This window comes from Stenella coeruleoalba (genome assembly GCF_951394435.1).
Source record: "Stenella coeruleoalba genome assembly, chromosome: 3".
Classification (NCBI taxonomy): domain Eukaryota; kingdom Metazoa; phylum Chordata; class Mammalia; order Artiodactyla; family Delphinidae; genus Stenella; species Stenella coeruleoalba.
Genome location: NC_137148.1, coordinates 119,260,508 through 119,279,901, shown reverse-complemented (window position 1 = coordinate 119,279,901; position 19,394 = coordinate 119,260,508). Strand labels below are relative to the sequence as shown.

At 43.0% G+C, this 19,394-nt stretch overlaps 1 protein-coding gene across 2 annotated transcripts in view; it reads right to left on the bottom strand.

The window, feature by feature from the left end:
- The window catches only part of ARHGAP26 (Rho GTPase activating protein 26), a 479,421-nt gene that overhangs the window by 99,202 nt on the left and 360,825 nt on the right, over positions 1–19,394 (bottom strand). For both annotated transcript variants that reach the window (XM_079916182.1, XM_079916183.1), the window contains exon 18: positions 5,762–5,921. In XM_079916182.1, the coding sequence (XP_079772308.1) occupies positions 5,762–5,921 (160 nt within the window). The remainder of the gene's footprint in view (positions 1–5,761; positions 5,922–19,394) is intronic.

Here is a 19,394-nt window from a genome sequence, read left to right as displayed (position 1 = left end):
GAACTACCATATGACTCAGTAATCCTACTACTGGGCCTTTACCCTGAGAAAACCATAATTCAAAAAGACACATGTACCCCAATATTCACTGCAGCACTATTTACAATAGCCAGGACATGGAAGCAACCTAAATGTGCATCAACAGATGAAAGGATAAAGGAGATGTGGTACATACATACAATGTAATATTATTCAGCCATCAAAAGCAATGAAATTGGATCATTTGTGGATGGACCTAGAGTCTGTCATACAAAGTGAAGTAAGTCAGAAAGAGAAAAGCAAATATCATATATTAACGCATATATGTGGAATCTAGAACAATGGTACAGATGAACCTATTTGCAGGGCAGGAACAGACATAGAGAATGGACGTGTGGACACAGGGGGGAAGGGGAGGGTGGGATGAATTGGGAGATTAGGTTTGACATAAATACACTACCATGTGTAAAATAGATAGCTAGTGGGAACCTGCTGTATAGCGCAGGGAGCTCAGCTCGATGCTCTGTGATGACCTACATGGGTGGGATTGCGGGGGGAGGCTGGGAGGGAGGTCCAAGAAGGAGGGGATATATGTATACATATAGCTGATTCACTTCGCTTGTACAGCAGAAACTAACACAACATTGTAAAGCAATTATACTCCAATAAGAAAAGGGGGGGAATATGTTCACATGTTAAGAAAAATAAAAAAGAAACGCTGAGCAGTTGCAGCCACCAATAAGAAAGGAAAGCCTGTCCAATGGGAACTACATGCAAACCTTCCAGTGATGGGGAGTGAGGCATTCTTGGAGACCATCTGCGAAAACGGCAGCCCACAATTCCTCCCACGCCTGTGCATGCACACTACTCCTCCCATCCAGAGGTGGGGTCTATTTCCTGCCCCTTCAATCTGGCTGGACTTGTGACTTGCTTTGACCAACAGAATGTAGCTGAAGTGACACTTTGTCTATTCTAGGCCTAGGATTTCAGAGGTCTTGCAGCTTCTGTGTTTGCCCTCTTGAGTTTGGCCTAGACTACTAAATGATGAGAGATCTCATGGAGAGAGAGGGCATGTGGAGGAGGGCCAAGGTGTCCTAGCCAACAGCTAGTACCAAGGTCCCAGACATGTGGAGTAAGGTCATCTTGGAGCCACCAGTTGCAGTAAAACCACTGCAGCTTGGAACACACATGAGCCCTCCCCAGATTTCTGGTCCACAGATGTGTGAGCAAAACAAGTCATTGCTGTTTTACGTCACTAGGTTTGTAGATGATCTGTTATGAAGCAACAGATAACTGAAACAGACAACTGAAACAGACATCTTACGGTTCCCTCTCTCTCTCTCTCTCTCTCTCTCTCTCTCTCTGAGTGGCTCCAAAGGCTACATGCCTGGGTTTCTATACCCTCCATCTGTGCTGTCTTCTACTTATTCCTGGGTCCCTCCCAATTTTATTCCAAGGCACAAAGTACACATCTCATGTAAAATGTTCTTAACAACACGAGAGAGAGTATTATACCACTAACTGTGGGAGACATACAGTTAAGACCTGTATTAGGGCTTGTTCAAGAAAGGGGGCATTTGCTATCAAATGCTTGTTGGGGGACAGGATGAAATGATGCTGTTGGAAAGCATTTCTTCAAGTGAGGTTTCAGGATTTTGTCCAACTTCCGACAATAAAGTTAGAGAAGTAGTCACTTACGACATTTGTGTGTGCATTTATATCTCTAGAAAATTACAGCCAAGCCTAAGGGAACGCTCATTAAATACTGTTAACTAAGATCTTCATATTGTGGATTTTAAAGGAAGATAACAATATTCACCTGAGGACAAAAACATGCTCTGTTGATGGATAATGTTAAATTCCCTTGGCAGGAAATTCCTCCAAAGCATTGTCTCCAGAAAGCCAGGGGCTCTCTGGGCGTGGCCATGTATGCTTTGGGTTCCTGTGAGGTGAACATCACAGGTTTCCAAAGGAGGCTAAGGCAGCATCTGCTGACTTTATGCCAGATCAGGCCCAAAACGACATTTGAAAAGGAGTCAAACTGCCTTATTCTAAGTTGTTTTTACCAGAAAGGCAAACCTGATGAATCTTAACGACTTTCTTCCCAGAATCATGTACGTACACAGGTCTTGCATATAACATTGGCCCATCATGGATCCCAGGTTAAAAACCCCTATCGTGGTGGTACACTAGCTCCCTCAGGACTGGAGACATACACTCTGCTGCAGCCTTCATCCTAGGAATGTTTCCACTGACACTCCTGCACTGGCTTCCACAGGAACATAAATCTCGCTGTGAATCATCCCACTCTCTCGCAGAGACTAATGAAGAAGAACATATAATGAAGCACTATAATACTCTTTTAATATGTACCTCCCCAGATACACAGCATAGAGGAACATAATTTATAATCCACCAAATCAGATGAGTATTTTCACCAGTTCCTGCCCATATACTTGCAGGCCTGGCCCTGCATTTCCTATTTCATTTCTATTTCTATATTTTGTGCTCAAGGCGGGATGGCTGCTTGTTTACACAAGTTTTAATATTGTTATTAGCAGTATCCGGTCTTTTTTCTATCACACTACTTTTGAATGTTTTCTGGCTTTAAAGGCCCAAGGACACCAAAAAACTGTTAAGGTTCAAAAATCATTAGATGTTGCCTGCTATAAGCTCGTATATGCCCCTTAGGGACATGAAACATAATCAAACTCCTTAGAAATCTGTCTCAACATTTAATATTATTTTATTTAACAAAAGATTAAGTTTAAAAATGATCATTTTGAGAAAGGGGCATATGTGACACTCAGAGATGGACTTATGCTCTATTTTCAGAGAATTCTGTTGAGACTGCTAAAAACAATGGATTACAGTTATTGACACTTACTTCTGGCTGGATTCTTGGCTAAGTCTTTTACGTAAATCACCTTATCTAATCCTCACAACAAAACAGAATAAGGGAGGTGGCTCACTGGCTAGCTGGTCATCAAACTTGCTTCCCTTTGCTCTGCACAGTTGGGTGCTTTCCCAGCCTCCCTTGCAGTTGGATGGGGTCACATGACTGAGTTCTGCCAATGGAACGGCGGTGAAAATAAGGAAAGCATCTTCTAGGCTTGGCCCATATAATCTTACTCAATCCTCCTTGCTCTCTCATTTCCCCCACCAACTGGTCGATTGTAGAGACCTGCAGAGCAGAAGGCAGAGCTACAAGATGGAAGGAACCTGGGTTGCTGAATCACGGTGCAGTACCCCACCCTCAGAATACCCACAGTAAACTGGTATGTGAGCAAGAGATAAACTTCTATTGTCCTGAGTCACTGACATTTTGGGGTTATTTGTCACAGCAGTCACACTGTACTGAAAGTACTTTTATGAGCATAGAGAGGCTGAGTAATCTGCTCATGGTCACACAGCTATTAAGAGGTAACAGATTTAAATCCGAGTGTTTTGTTTTTAGAAAACATGTTATTAACTGCTATTTGATTATATTCCCTTTTTCCAAGTTAATTTTCATCATACGTAACATAATCTTCTTTTATACCTGATTTACTATATTTGTGGGAAGTGGTTGGACAGAGTCCAAAGTTTGAGAGAAAGAGAAGATAATTTCTTCAAATAAATTATCTGATTTCATATCTCTTTATTAACCATGTCAGAAAAAGGCTATGTTGTTTACACAATTTTGCAGGAGATCTCCGTTACTCTGTGAAAGTTTATATTCAGAGATTCTTTAGTAATTACTAATGCTCTATAACAAATTATCCCCCAAACTTAGTGGTTTAAAGCATTTAATATTTCTACCACTTTCTGTGAGTCAGGAGAAGGTTAGCTCAGTGGTCTCTTACGCGGTTGCACTCAAGGTGTCGGTTGGGGCTATATCATCTGAAGGCGTGACCATTCACTTCCAAAGTGGCTGACTCACACATGGCTGGCAACTTGGTCTGGTTGTTGGTAGGCAGCCTCACTTTCTCTCCACTGGGCTGTGTGACCACCATCACAACATGGTGGCTTGCTTGCCCCGGAGTGAACAAGTCCAGAAACCAAGGCAAATGCGACAAGGTCTTAGGACTGCTCAGCAAAGTCACAGACCATTATTTTTGCAATTTCCTATTGATCGATTCCTACTGATCACATTGGGATCAGTGCTGATCGCTTATTCACAGTTGGAAGAGGATACACAAGGGAGCGACTACTAGGAGACAGGGGTTACCAGGAGCCACTTTGGAGCTTAGCTACCACAGGAACCCACCCATTCATCCAACACATACACTGAGCACATACTGAGGAACTGGGGACAAAGCACAGAAGAAAACAGACTAAAGTCCCTGCTTTCATGATACACACATTCTACAAGAGGTCAGAAAGGCAATAGGTGTAATCAATAAGTAAATTATATAGTATGCCAGAAAGTGGTAAGGAGAGAGACGGCATGATCAAGGGGAGGGGGAATGCCGGGGTTGAGACTGTTCGCAATTTAAAATAGAGAGATGTCGGTGGGCCTCACTTAGGCTTGAAGGAGGTGAAGAAGTATGCCAGGAGGAAGAGCGTTCCACGCACTGCAAACGGTAACTGCAAAGCCCTTGAGGTGGGAGTGTGTGCCATGGGCAAGGACCAGCAAGGCAGTCGAGGTGGCCGTAGGAGGGAACTCAGGGAGAGGGCTGTAGGAGGTGAGACGAGGCAAGTAACAGAGGGGAGAGCAGAGACCCTGTAGGACATTCAAGGCTCCTGGGAGAGCTCTGACTTTCACTCTGTGAAATGCGAAGCCACTGGACGGTTCTTAGCAGACAACTGATACTATTTGATCTAACACTAAAAAAATCTCATTCTGGTGGCTGACATCGGAATAGACAGGCCAAGGGTGGGAACAGGGAAACAAAAATTAGGAGGCTCCTGTAAAAATCCAGACGAGAGCTGATGATGGCTTATTTTGGAGTGTCATCAGTGCAGGTGGTTAGCGGTCAGATGCTAGATTTATTTGGCAGGTGACCTAGTGCGATCCATTCACCTTTCTAGGTAAAGGTTTTATTTAGGAGGAACAGCATTTTTATTATATCCCAGCACCTTGGGCTGTCAAATGGTGCCCTGCAGTTTCTGAGAAGCTTCAGAGAGATGTGCTACCAGGAACTGAGGTGGGACAGATGGGTGGAGCTTCATGTCCCTCTACCCCAGTTTTTAAGGGCAGCTGTGTTGACATACTTCATTATGTGGGGTGAGGGCAACCTTCTTAAGACAGACCAGAAACTCCAATGCCCTGAAGGAAAAGACAGACACGCCCCCCCGCCCACACACGGTATGAAACAATACACCATTTATAAAACTATAAAGAAACTATAGGTTAGGAAAAATATTTGAAACACATGAAAATAGTTTACTATTCTAATGTTTTAAAAAAACTCAAAAATTCATAAGAAGACAACCAAGTGAAAAAAAAACAAATGGGTAAAGGGCATTTTCAAAATGAGCCTCCTAGTAGTACCTCCTTCACTGCATTGTTATGAGGTTAAAAGGACAGCATATGTAAAGTGCTTAGCACACAGTTCCTGTTACAAAAGAAATGCCCAATATGTTGTCCGCCACTACCGTCACCACAACCGCCACCGTTGCCACTGATGCAATCCCAAGATGACTATCACCGCCACCATACCACCACCAGCAACTTAGTCATCATCACTACAGTGTAAAAGCCACCACTGATGTGAACCTCAGTCAACCCTGTGGGCCAGTTTCAACTCAGCTCCCCCCCAAGTAAATTCTCCACTTGTGGTGACCAATGATATATTACCTTTTCATGATTTTCTATTAGGATCTCAATGACAATGTTCTGAAACTTGATATCCATGATGGCTGCTACCGTTTCTTCCTGAGGACGCAGCAGGGTGGGTCCGAACACCACGCCAAGGTTTGCCACCGTCATCAAATTCTGCTTGTGGTTGTTAGCAACGCTGGTAGGAAGGAAAAGAAATGGCACAAATGAGAGAAATAGTGTATGAGTGGACAGCTGACCTCCTGTACCCTTCCCATCTTCAGACGCCTCATCTGGTAGGAGCCAGATCTGGGGACATGTTCGGATGCCTCTGGAGTCCAAAGAGAGACTTTTCTACTCCTATTTTCGTCTACCAAAGGTTCAGAAATCTCCAGTGTTTGGGCTCTTTTGTTATTTCAGGATACGACACTCCTTACAATTCCCATTTTGCTTAAAACAACCAACCAACCAACCAACCAACCAACCAACCAACCAACCAACCAAAGCAGCTTGCCTTCCAAAATGTGAACCTTTGCACATCTGAATCCCTATTCTGCAAATCCAGGTAACTGCTAATCCCTCTTAGTTACAACTTTTAAACTTGGCGGCTGCTTAAACCGCTGTGATCATTAGCATTTTCTCTAGTGCAAATATTAAAAACTCCTGATGGCTTTAATACATTTGCAAATATAGGCCCAAAACAGACCTAATTTTTTTAAATGGGTAGATCTCGGTCAGGAAATTCAGCACTTTAGGCTCAAAGTATTAAAGCCCCATCATATTAGACACGTGGCTTACATTAAGCCAAACATTTCTGCATAAACAGAAATAAAAATGCACTACTGTACATCCATGTATATGGCTGTGTTTATATTGTCACTTACTCTCAAAGTCCAAGGAACACACAGGGTCAGGAGTATTGGGGCTGAGTAAACTGCTAAACACATATGCATATTTCTGGATAAACAACTACTCAAAACATATATCTGAACTCCACACCCAGGGCACCATGACCTAGCCATAAAATTTCATTGTTCATTTGCTGGCCCCATGTACACAAATATACCAATTATCTATTGACAACAAATAAGTTAAAAGTTAAGGCCATTCAGTATTGTTAAGAAAATATTAGGGGCTTCCACCTAATACTTCCACCTGTTAGAAGAAGGAAACTATTCATTACTAGAAACTAGAGAGAAATTGGGCAGAGATGCCAGTTTGCACAGACATACCTCCCTAGCACTTAGTGCTATTTATACTGAGTATTTGTTTTTCACACAATTCTATAAATGTTTGCACTGTTTCTCTTGGATACTTCTATTTTGTAGGAGGAAAAAGAGGTTCTACTGCTTTAACTGCTGGTTTTGAAACTGAGCCTTTACTGAACACTACATTAACCAATTTTATCAGCAGATGTGTATTTTTCTTTCATTTTCTAGGGCTAAACGTCTAATTTCATAAAAAGCTCCTCCTCTGAAAGGGATGGTTAAGTCTATGAAACGTGAACTGTGGAACAGCCCAGTCAGGAAGGGAACTTGCTTTCTGATTGCTAAACAATACCTGCAGCAAGGAGATGTTTCCACTGATGCCTTGGCCTGTTTCTGGTCCAAGTAATAATATTTTACAAACATTTTCTGAGTTCTAGCTGAATCTCCTGATGTTACTTATAGTTTCCCATTCTACCCAAAACTGTATCAGGTTTCTAGTCTGAAAGCGTTAAAGCAAGGGGAAAGGCTGGCAAAGGGGAAAGGCTTTGGTTCTGGGCCTCAGTCAATCAGTAAGTCTGCATATTTACAAGCTGCTTGTAACACCACTACTTTCAACATCAGTTCCTTTGTGCAGGAAGTGAGTTCCATGCCTTTATACTTCCCCTCCCAAATAAGCCAAGTCAGTAGACTTACCCTCTTGTCACAAAAGTCCCTGTGTAAATGAATCAACAAGCTATTTATGTATGAAAGCACTTTTAAATTGTAGACCAATATAAAAATATAGGGTTTGGACGATGATCACTTTCACCATCACGCTTCTCAACACCATCTGACTAAAGCAACAGCCTCTTAACAAGGCTCTCTGACTAGACTCTCTGGGTTTGGCGGCACCCTGCCTGCCACCACCAGCTACCGTCTACAACTTGGCTCCACTCAAGGCAGTCCTCTGTTGAAAACTACAATGGCCTCACACCTCACTGGGTCACTGAGAGAGAACACAGTGACACAGTGTATGTGCAAGTGTTCAGCGACGCTTGCACAGCTGGAATGTTCTGATATTGGTGACCATAAACCACTGGTGGGCTCCACTGTTTTTTTAATGTCAAACTCCTATGACGTAGCACAGCTTTTCCAACTCACCTCTAAGCCCTCTGTCACCTCCCAGCTCTGGGTCCCTGAGCAAGGGAGTCAGTGTTTAAGCTTTGGGTTCCTCATCTTTTAAAAAAGGGGATGAGGGCTTCCCTGGTGGCGCAGTGGTTAAGAATCCGCCTGCCAATGCAGGGGACACGGGTTCGAGCCCTGGTGCGGGAAGATCCCACATGCCGTGGAGCAACTAAGCCCGTGTGCCACAACTACTGAAGCCCATGCGCCTAGAGCCTGTGCTCCGCAAGGAGAGAAGTCACTGCAATGAGAAGCCTGTGCAACGTAACCAAGAGTAGCCCCCGCTCGCCACAACTAGAGGAAGCCCGTGCGCAGCAAAGAAGACCCAACGGAGACAAAAATAAATAAATAAAATAAAAAAGGGGGTGAGGTGAATAATACATCTACTTCGTGAGGTTGTTGTATCAGTTAAATGTGTTACCGTGTGGGAAATGCAGTGATGATTATTATAACCATTCACTACCCATCCTCTTTCCACTTTCACATCTACCTGCCTTTGTCAATCCTCTCCCTAGAACGTTCTCTTACCCTTCTTTCTTTGCTTGGCAAACTGTTGGTCTTCAAGGCACGGCGCCAATGGCTCCCTTCCCTTCTGAAGTCTCTGTCTAGTCTCTCCCCAGCCCTCCACCCCTCAATGAAGGCAGGAGTGTTGGCCCCTGGATTTATTACATGTTATTAAGGTCTCGACTACTGCCTTAGGGTAGAGACCGTGCTTATTTTAGTTGGTAGCACCAGTGCTGAGAGCAGTGCCCGGCCCAGGAGAAACACAACAAATGTTCAATGAGGTGTTAAAAGACGACCCGAGTTTCTGAGTAGACATTAAACAATAATTCTCAACCCAACTACTTACTCAGAAAACCTCAAATTATTATTGATGATTTTTGGGGAATGTATCTCAACTCTCCCAACCTCCCTTTTCAAAGTCTGGAACTGTGTTCCATTTCTTAGATTTAATTAATGAGCAGTAATTACTCCGATTTACTGGCCCAAATGACCAAAGGCATTTGGAAAAAACCTATGGTAATTGTGGATAAGCATCTCTGAATATAAATACGCTTGAGGCTACCCAATGTAACTCATTTCCTTTTTAATGATCCATTTTATTTTAGAACTTAAAAAACACATTGATCTAAGTCTTATGAAACTTTTGGGGAAAAAGGCTATACCTTTCATGACCAGCTACCATTATCTTTCGGCACACTGAGGTAACAAATTGATCTATCACTTGGTTATTACTGCTCACAACTTGGTACAGCTGTGCTCATTACTCCAGAAGGAATTATTAACGGCTGGAGATTGCTGTGTATCCCAGAGAGAAAGGCACAGACTTCAGTCTCTGCTGGCACCAGCCATCCATTATAACTTGATGCATTTACCCATGTGTGGGAGGAGGGCTGGCAGAGCACTGGGAAGCCTGGTCTAGCCAAGGCCACGGGGCTCATTCATTAGTGAGGTCTATAAAACACAGAGAACTTGCTTTCCGGGTTGGTAACTGAGCTGCCTGAGCTCTTCCCCACACAGCCCAGAATGTCATGTTGAGTCTTGACTTAAAATCCACACACAAGAGTCTCTTATGCATTATTGCATATTCCACTGAGGGAGTCTTTGACAGGCCTTCCCTAGGTCCACGTGGACTCTTCTGTGGAGAATTCTAAGACAACTGCCAATTCTACAGGCTTCCTCTGCAGGCGGCAGAGAAACAGTTTCCACGTGCGATTTTAAGGGAAAGCCCAGTTCCTTTTGTGACTGTTCAGAGTTTGCCACATCAGCTGAGAAGCAGGGCATCTCCTGAGGGGCATGCCTTCAGGGCAGTTGGTGGGGGATCGGCACCCCATGTTCCCTGTGGTTCCCTAATGAATTACGGTTAATGAGGAAAGAGCATGTTCCAAGGAAAATGGCCATTGCCACCGATGCTTCAAGGGAAAGTGGATGGGGACTCTGGATTGGTCTGATACCCTCTGAGAGGCAGAAGGGGGTAAATCACTTCCAGATGAAGATGGTGGTGGGGGAGCACTATGAGGGGAGGAGAGTGGAGGCAACTCTTTTGGGGCCTGTAATGCAGAGATGTCCATTGCTGTTCTGGGGATCACATCTGCCTTCCTAGCATTTAAATGAGAGTCAGAGCTCTGGAAGTGCTGAGCGGTACTTTATAACCACAGACTGGTCCTGATGTACCAACAATACCTAAGCCTGCTGCTAGGTCTGCAAATAGGTTTCATCTTGAGGCCTGTGGTGCTATGTCGAGGAGTGTTAAAGTTGCATCCTGGCTCCACTGGACACAATGTGGTGACAGATTAGCACTACCTGCGATGAACCAGATGGGTGGAGGCTACAGCACAGCAACACTTTTATCTGCCATCCTTTATTTGTTTGTTTCAGCTTCCAGTGTTAAGTAACGACAACTTAGACTTGCAAGGTGTTTTAGAGTTTACAGGAGCTCTGCAACACTTTTTAATGTTGTTTGAACTTCATATAAGTCTAGAACAGTAGCTCTCAAACTTTCTGACAATAACCCATGGTAGGAAACATATTTTCCCATATAACACTTCACTAGTACATACATACATATATACACACACAGAGAGAGGTACACACACATACGTACTTGCATATCAGAAACACGAGTTACTAGAAGCACAAGTTTCAGAAACAGTAAGTGTGATAAATTCTATTATTTTTTATTCTACTCTGGTCATCTTTCTGCTACTAAATCCATTTTACAATCCACTAATGTGTCATGACTTAAAATTTGAAAAATGCCATTCTATACGTATGGAGTACAAATATTATTTCCAATTTATAAATATGGGGGAAAAAAAGCTAAAGGAGACAGGATAGCACAGGGAGTGGAGTCATACAGACATTCCCAGCTGGATGACAGGAGGCAGGTCACTTGGCTTCTCTAAACCCCTTTCTTCACCTATAAAACACAAGCAATAGTACCTACCTCATAAAGTTTAAGGATGATTAATAAGACTAAGTGAGTCAAACTCTTGGCCTGAAATAATGGCTTACTAAATGACAGCTAGTATTGTTCATGGTGGTGGTCAAGGTAGTGGTGATGACAGTGGTGAAAGGAGAAACAAGTGCCAATTTAAGTCACGCTATAAATTGGTGGTGTCACCTGGTGTCCTGCTTCTGCCTGGCGCAAGGAACCCTGTCTCTTCCACCTGTATTTCAAGGGCTATTTTTCTCTTCTGGTTATCCTTTTTTTTTTTCATTTCTTCTTTTTTAAAAATTATGAAATACTTCAAATCCACAGAAAAATTCAAAATATATTATTACTTATTTTCTATCATTACCCTATAAGCACCTCACATGACAGGCTGAGAGCCTCATAGGAAGCTACAGCAAACCCACCACACTCACTTCGCCTTCAAGGGCACCAACTTGCCCCTGGCCTGCCTGGCAAGTCCTCCCCTAACCACCCGCCTGCCTGCAAAGCCCAGTTCTAGACACCTCCCTGATGGGAGGCCACACAGAGCTCTAAGTGATTATGTTCACAATCAATGCCGTGGGACATTTCTACCCTGACTGCTTCCCTTCTCACGAGTGTCTCAGCACTGGGGGCTGGATCCAGATCTTGGAGTGCATCCCCTGCAGCACACAGGCAGGCACTGGGTAGGCCCCAGGTTACCAATTCGGAAAGTAGTTGAGTGTGTGGGCACCTAAGCTGCAGTAAATATCACTTATCTCTCTACTACCCTCTCAGGGATAGAGAAGCTCCGAGCTCTGGGGCCAAGAAGGATTAGCTGGAAAGGAAGCTGCTGGAACTTATACTTTTTTTGTGGCTACCCAAGGCAAGTTTAGTTTCAAGGGTTGTCACTGAGGCTCCTTCCACCAACTTCAACTTCATCCTTGGTATAGAGTGGGGAAAGGGTGGGGGGAATCCTCACCACCACTGGCTGAGAGTTTTTTACTGAGTCAGACTGTGTGTGTGTGTTGCCTGGATACCACCTGAACTCGGGGAGACAGGACCAGTCTGGATGGTGCTCAGGAGGCTTCTGCCAAGGAAATCCATCAGAGCCATAAATACAGCTTTGCTGGGCTGTCCGGATGGCTGGCACCAGAATGAGCGTTTAAAATAAATTTTTCCGTGCACTTACTGGGGTCATGCTCACCAACCATATTTAATATCTTTCTGGGAATGGTTATCCAGTGAGAAGCCAGATTGGAAGCTCTGAATAACTGAATGCTGCTTATGATGGATACTTTTACCCAGTATAATCTTCAAGACAGCTCCTTGAGACAAGTAGGTGAGACTATCGCTGCCATTTAACAGAGGAGAAAACTGAAGCACTGAGAAGTTAAGTAATTTGCCTGAGGTCACACAGCTAATGAAGGGCAGAGCCAGGAAAGGAACTCGGGGTGGCTGCAGAGCCCATCATCTTCACCTTAGCACTCTGCTGCTCCCACACAACTACGGGTCAGTTCAGCTGGGCTGAAAGAGGCATTTTGTTTCCTCAGAAAATCCAACCACAAATGAATACATGGAGCAGTTACACGCTTGGGCACGTGGGGAAAAAGTAGTGGTTATAATAGAGGGAAAAAAAGCCGCTCCCTCATTCGCCACCCAAATCACTAAACCGGAAGAAGGAAAGAAAAAGCAAGAGAGAGGAAGAAAGCGCATGTATGCCTATGAGAGTGATACTGGGCTAAACATCATTTCTACTCCCTTCCTGAAGTGGCTTCATGCTTGACAAAAACATGAAAATGACGAAATAGCCCTCAAATATGACAGCATTCCATTTGCAGTCGGCTGGCAGAGTCAGAGAGCTGCAATCATGAAAGAGTGAACACTTTAAGACTGAGAGAGAAGGATGAATTAAAAGGAAGAAAGGAGGACGGGCCAAATGGATGGTTTCGAGAGCCCCCTCAAAAAGACAATTATGGCCGCATGTGCAGCCCGGCAGGCTGCTCCGCTTTCATCCAAGGGTCTCAAAGCTCTGTGAATAACTACCAATGTCTTCTCTGTTTCTGGTGAAATGTGTAAAACTATATTTCAGACGGAAAAACTTCACTGCTAAGATGTTAAGTATTGACAAGTATCATATACATCGACTTTAACGCCCGCTTACAGAAGCCCACTTGGTACCGAAAATCCTTCAGAGAAAAGGAAAAAGGATTTGGGTAAATGCAGCAAAGTCAAGGTACCTCTTGGCATATAGCTTGCAGTCTAAAGTGGAGACTGTTCTAAAATCTGAGCGTGCAACCAGCTCTATTTCCCCTCTGGTCTCCTCCAATCCAATACCACTACCTGTTTGAAACCCACCAAAGGTTTCTGACTGTTTTGAATTACAGGTTAAAAATCCTTGGCCTGCAAGATCCCACAAGATCTAGACCCTTCTCCACCATGCCCCCCTTGGCTAAAACTGGGCTAAAACTCTCGTTAGGCCTGGGTGCCTTCCTTCCTAATACTGATGCTCCCTGACGGGGAAGCCCTGCAGCCCCTCTTGATCTGGCTTTCTCCTCACTTCCCAAAGAGGTCTTTCTGGATGCCCCATACCAGGTCAGATACCTCATTACAAAACTAATTCCTCAATTCTCCTTCCTAGCACTTGGTGAATTATGTCATTATTCACGGAATTGTCATTGTCTGTCTCCTCCACTTACTAGAAGTTCCAAGAAAACTGGGATGGCATTATCCTCCCTTACTGTCCCATCGCCAGGGCCTAGCACAGAGTTTGCCCTTATCAGGTGTTGGGGAAAAAAGAGAACATGCGCATGCTTTGGGAGGCCACCTTCCTCTGAGGTTCTCAAGGCTCAGCTGCACTGAATGCCTGGTTTAAACTTCCACATAATCTACTGGTGTCTCAGCTCCTTTGCTAAGTGGGACAGTGGTCAGGGGAGTGGCCAGAGCAGCTCACCCTGACATCGACAGCGTGGAATAAACCAGGCAGCTCTCATTGGCCACAGTGCTAATCTGGAAGGTATGAAGGCCATAAGATACTCATAGGGTATAATTATCATTATCACATGAGTGATCTAATAAGCATTATAAATGACAGCATAAGCTTACCATATTATACCAGTCTCTTTCCAATATACTTAAACTTTATAGCATAGTGTCTCCTGCATCTCACTTTTCCTTTTCTTATCCCTTTCTGAAATCCCTTTATTTCCTGCCTGCCTTAGATTATTAACATCGTCATCAACAACAACAGCAATTGATACTGACCGAGCGAGCACTTCCTGTGAGACGAGCATTAAGCACCGCAGTGATTACCCCATTTGATCTTTACAATAACCCTATGAGGTTAAGTTCCAATACTATCCCACAGGAAGAAGCTAAGGCTCAGAAAACCCAGAAATTTGTCCCAGGTCACATATTGAACAAGTGGTAGGGCTGGAATTTGATGCCACGCAGTCTGCAGTCCAGAGCTACTTACTGCTCCTAGATGCTCTCTGATACAATGCTGTGTGTGTGTGTGTGTGTGTGTGTGTGTGTAAACATGTGTGAGATATAATATATACAGTATATAATCTGCCATTTTTATCTCACTGGCCTCTCTTCTTTTCTACATAGCCTAGCCTTAAAGAGAACATGGGTATAAGGAGAACCGGATTATTTTTAAAAGGATGATTTGAAAGCAAACAAGGATATTAGGTTCATCTCTGCCCATCAACAGTATAAAACCCCTAAGCTTTTCTACTGGGAGAAAACTAATCTGGGTCACGGGAATTACTGGCCTCCTCCGGAATAGGCCAGGTTTCATTAACAATAAGAATTATACTTTTGCTGCTAAGCTGCTTAATTTTTCTAAATTAGTCACAGCTGTTTAGAGACTAACAACAGGCCAACCTGAATTCTATTTGCCCTACATGGTCTCAGCTACTTGGTATTTGAATAGTTTTGTGCACATGGAAGGCACATCCCTTCAGTCTAGGGGTTACTGGATGGACTTCCCCACTCTGGTCCTGGCTGGTTCAGGCTCTGGCCTGTAGCTGTATTCTTGGACCCAGTCCACAGGCCCAGATGGGGAAGCACAGCACTGGTCCAGGGAACCCTGCTTCCTGGAAAATTACTTAACTATTTCAAATTACATAACAATCCATTATAAAGTCCAGTGTCATTGTCATTTCCAAAGCATTTTACAGTTTTTAAAGTCCTTTCACATGATCATTGATTGACTGATTTTGAGGCTTATGTTCTCCAGTCTATAGAGAGATGCTGGAGCACAGAGGAGGCATAATAGTTGCACCGGTGCATGCCAACCTGATGTCACGGAGCACTGCAAATATATCAGTTCCTGCTGGTGGTGACACTTCCTTCAATGGCTCAGCCTCTCACCTTTAGGCGAGCACTGTCCAAAAAGGCAGGCCATGGAGAAATTGCCTTAGGACTTTCTACTGCCTATTATGTGCCAGGGACTTCTTTAAGTGCTGAGGATACGGCCATGAGCAAAACAGTCACCCCCCACTCCCAAATACCCTGCTTTAAAAGCTTACGTTCTTTTGGGATTGGACAGACAATAAGCAAATAAAATCTAGGGTGGAAACAGAGCACTTGGGGACTGTCTGCAGTTCTAGGCACAGTGGTGAGGGAAGGGATCACTGAGAGGGAGGTATGTACTAGCGACCTGAAGGAGGGAAGGAAGCAAGCCACGTGGATCTCTGGGAAGAGCGCTCCTAGAGCGCTGGAGGCCTAGAGTCTAAGTAACAGCCTCTAGGTGCTAGTTACCTGCTACCTAGCTAACAGTCACCCACAAAGAACACCAATATTAAATGTGTTATGTAAACCTTTATAAAGCCCATCGAACTGAACCATCTTAACAACCTTTAATTAACTACAAGAACAGATCCATATTACTACACCCATTTTACAGATGAAAGGTCAGGGACAAAAGGAACTACATCAAAGGTTAAGGGATTGGCCCCTTACCATGTGACTTAGCTCCAGTAAGAATAATGGCTCTAAGACTGAGCAGTCAGGGGTTCTCACTTTCCATGAAATGCTAACCTCGTTGCTGCTTCTATGAAATGACGATAATCCTTTCAGGAGGTAGAATCAAGATTTCAAATCCACTGATGGGATTATGGGAAATGTTACTGAGGGAGAAACTGACAGACTGAGAGAGAGAGAGAGAGACAGAGAGAGAGAGAAACACACATCTATACATGCAAGCACGGACACACACACATATGCCCTGGGTAATCTATCCCCTTTCGTAAAGATTTTTCAAATAAGGGAAATAACCCATCTGATTGGCATAGTTTTGAAAAGGAGTGTACCTTCACCTCAAAAAGGAAACAGACAGAAAATTACATTCCTTGCCATGAGTCTGAAACAAATCAAGAGGCTTAGGTTGAAAAAGCTGGCTTTATATAGCAAGGGCCAATGTACCAAAATGACTGTAATTTATGAATCTATATGTACTATCAACGAACTTCTGAATTACATGTGGATAGGCAATTAATAGAGAAAACAATTATTTCAAGGTGTCCTGAAAAGTTCATGGCAGTTCATGTACAAGAGTTGACACTCCTTCGAAAAGTTCCGGAGGTCAATTAGTACTAACCATGAAAGACGAAACCCCAGATCTCTAACATCCATGAAGAATTATGTGGGTAGAACATCAACATTTTTATATATGTTTACATGTCTGATGCTAAAGAATAGAATTCTTAAAAAAAAAACAACCCCAACAATATACATTTCACAACCCACAAAAATTAGAATAAAAATATGAGTGAATGACATCTTACTACGTCTCCCCATTCCTGAAGTTCTATACAACATCTCCTAGCTCCTTGCTGCACCTGAATTGTTATCGCCCAAAATTTTAATGTAGTCCAAGCCTAAGTGAAACAGCAGCTCACCTTATTTATCTGTACATATAAAATAATTGTGTTTATATATAGTGGTACATGTTAGAATAAGAGTGAAGAAACAAACCCTTCTGTTACATTTATTGCCTTAATTACAAAAATAGATTCATCAGGGAATTATGCCAGGAGACTTCTTTTTTCAATGCATGCCAGGCAAAACCTGATTTATCCTCCTCATAGGCAGAACAAAACTGGAAACTCACTGAATTCTGCTACTTTGGGAGCAAATTATAAAACAAAGTACAGTGTCGACAAACAGGAATTACAGATCTAATGTGTGAAAACCAACATATCATTAGGCAGAGAACAGCATATAATGTCTAGAAACAGAGACACAAATGATTCAAACAGTGCAGTTGAGATCTGGGCCCCGATCTCCCGTCATTCAGGCTCTTGGTGAGTATCATCTGCAAAGCTCAAACCCAATACTTTTCAATGGGGAAGTCAAGGTGTTTAATGACAAACTTCCGGAATGCTTCCAATTGTGCAGGCATCAAACCCCGATACCTTAGCTCTTGTGATCTTGCTCTGCTGGGATCTTCGGAAAGGTGGGTGAAGAATGCCAAGCTGCTGGCAGTGGAGACGGGGGAGAGAATGCAGCACAGGCTGAAGAAATACTTTGAGGACCCAGTGGTGCACAAAGCCCAGGAGAAATGCCATTAAGGGGTGACTTTAGCAGACCAAACTGGGTATGTGGCAACCCGCAGAGATGAAATAACTTAATGAACATCAGGTTCTCAGGTAACTCCAAACCCCTCACTGTGGCCCATGTGATTTGACCCTGCCTATCTCTCCAACCTCTTGTCACGCTGTTCTGCCCTCACTCCAAAGGTCCAACTTCCTTGGCCTTCTGCAGGCCCCTACACATACCACGTCTGCTCGTACCCAACTATGACTGAACACCCATGAGATCCCACAGCCCCTTCTAGGCATTGCAGCAGGGAACCAGATAGGCAAGATCCCTGCTTTCCATATGTTTGCACTGTATTCCAATTGGGAAGACAGTACACAAATACATCAGTAAGAATATCTGACTGTGAAAGTGGCCAGAAGAAATGAACAGGAGCATGTGATAAAAAGCAGTGAGGAGCGCTATTATTTAACATTGTTTTGGAAGTTTTAGCCACAGCAATCAGAGAAGAAGAAATAAAGGGAATCCAAAATGGAAAAGAAGTAAAGTTGTCACTGTTTGAAGATGACATGATACTATAAACAGAGAATCCTAAAGATGCTACCAGAAAAATACTAGAGCTAATCAATGAATCTGGTAAAGTAGCAGGATACAAAATTAATGCACAGAAATCTCTGGCATTCCTATACACTAATGATGAAAAATCTGAAAGTGAAATTAAGAAAACACTCCCATTTACCACTGCAACAAAAAGAATAAAATATCTAGGAATAAACCTACCTAAGGAGACAAAAGACCTGTATGCAGAAAACTATAAGACACTGATGAAAGAAATTAAAGATGATACAAACAGATGGAGAGATATACCATGATCTTGGATTGGAAGAATCAACATTGTGAAAATGACTCTACTACCCAAAGCAATCTACAGATTCAGTGCAATCCCTATCAATCTACCAATGGCATTTTTCACAGAACTGGAATAAAAAATTTCATAATTTGTATGGAAACACAAAAGACCCCGAATAGCCAAAGCAATCTTGAGAAAGACAAACGGAGCTGGAGGAATCAGGCTCTCAGACTTCAGACTATACTACAAAGCTACAGTAATCAAGACAGTATGGTACTGGCACAAAAACAGAAATATAGATCAATGGAACAAGACAGAAAGCCCAGAGATAAACCCAAGCACATATGGTCACCTTATTTTTGATAAAGGAGGCAGGAATATACAATGGAGAAAAGACAGCCTCTTCAATAAGTGGTGCTGGGAAAACTGGACAGCTACATATAAAAGAATGAAATTAGAACACTCCCTAACACCATACACAAAAATAAACTCAAAGTGGATTATAAAGACATAAATGTAAGGCCAGACACTATCAAACTCTTAGAGGAAAACACAGGCAGAATACTCTATGACATAAATCACAGCAAGATCCTTTTTGACCCACCTCCTAGAGAAATGGAAATAAAAACAAAAATAAACACATGGGACCTAATGAACTTAAAAGCTTTTGCAAAGGAAACCATAAACAAGATGAAAAAGACAACCCTCAGAATGGGAGAAAATATTTGCAAATGAAGCAAATGACAAAGGATTAATCTCCAAAATTTACAAGCAGCTCATGCAAGCTCAATATCAAAAAAACAAACGACCCAATCCAAAAATGGGCAGTAGACCTAAATAGACATTTCTCCAAAGAAGATATACAGATTGCCAACAAACACATGAAAGAATGCTGAACATCATTTATCATTAGAGAAATGCAAATCAAAACTACAATGAGGGCTTCCCTGGTGGTGGAGTGGTTGAGAGTCCGCCTGCTGATGCAGGGGACAC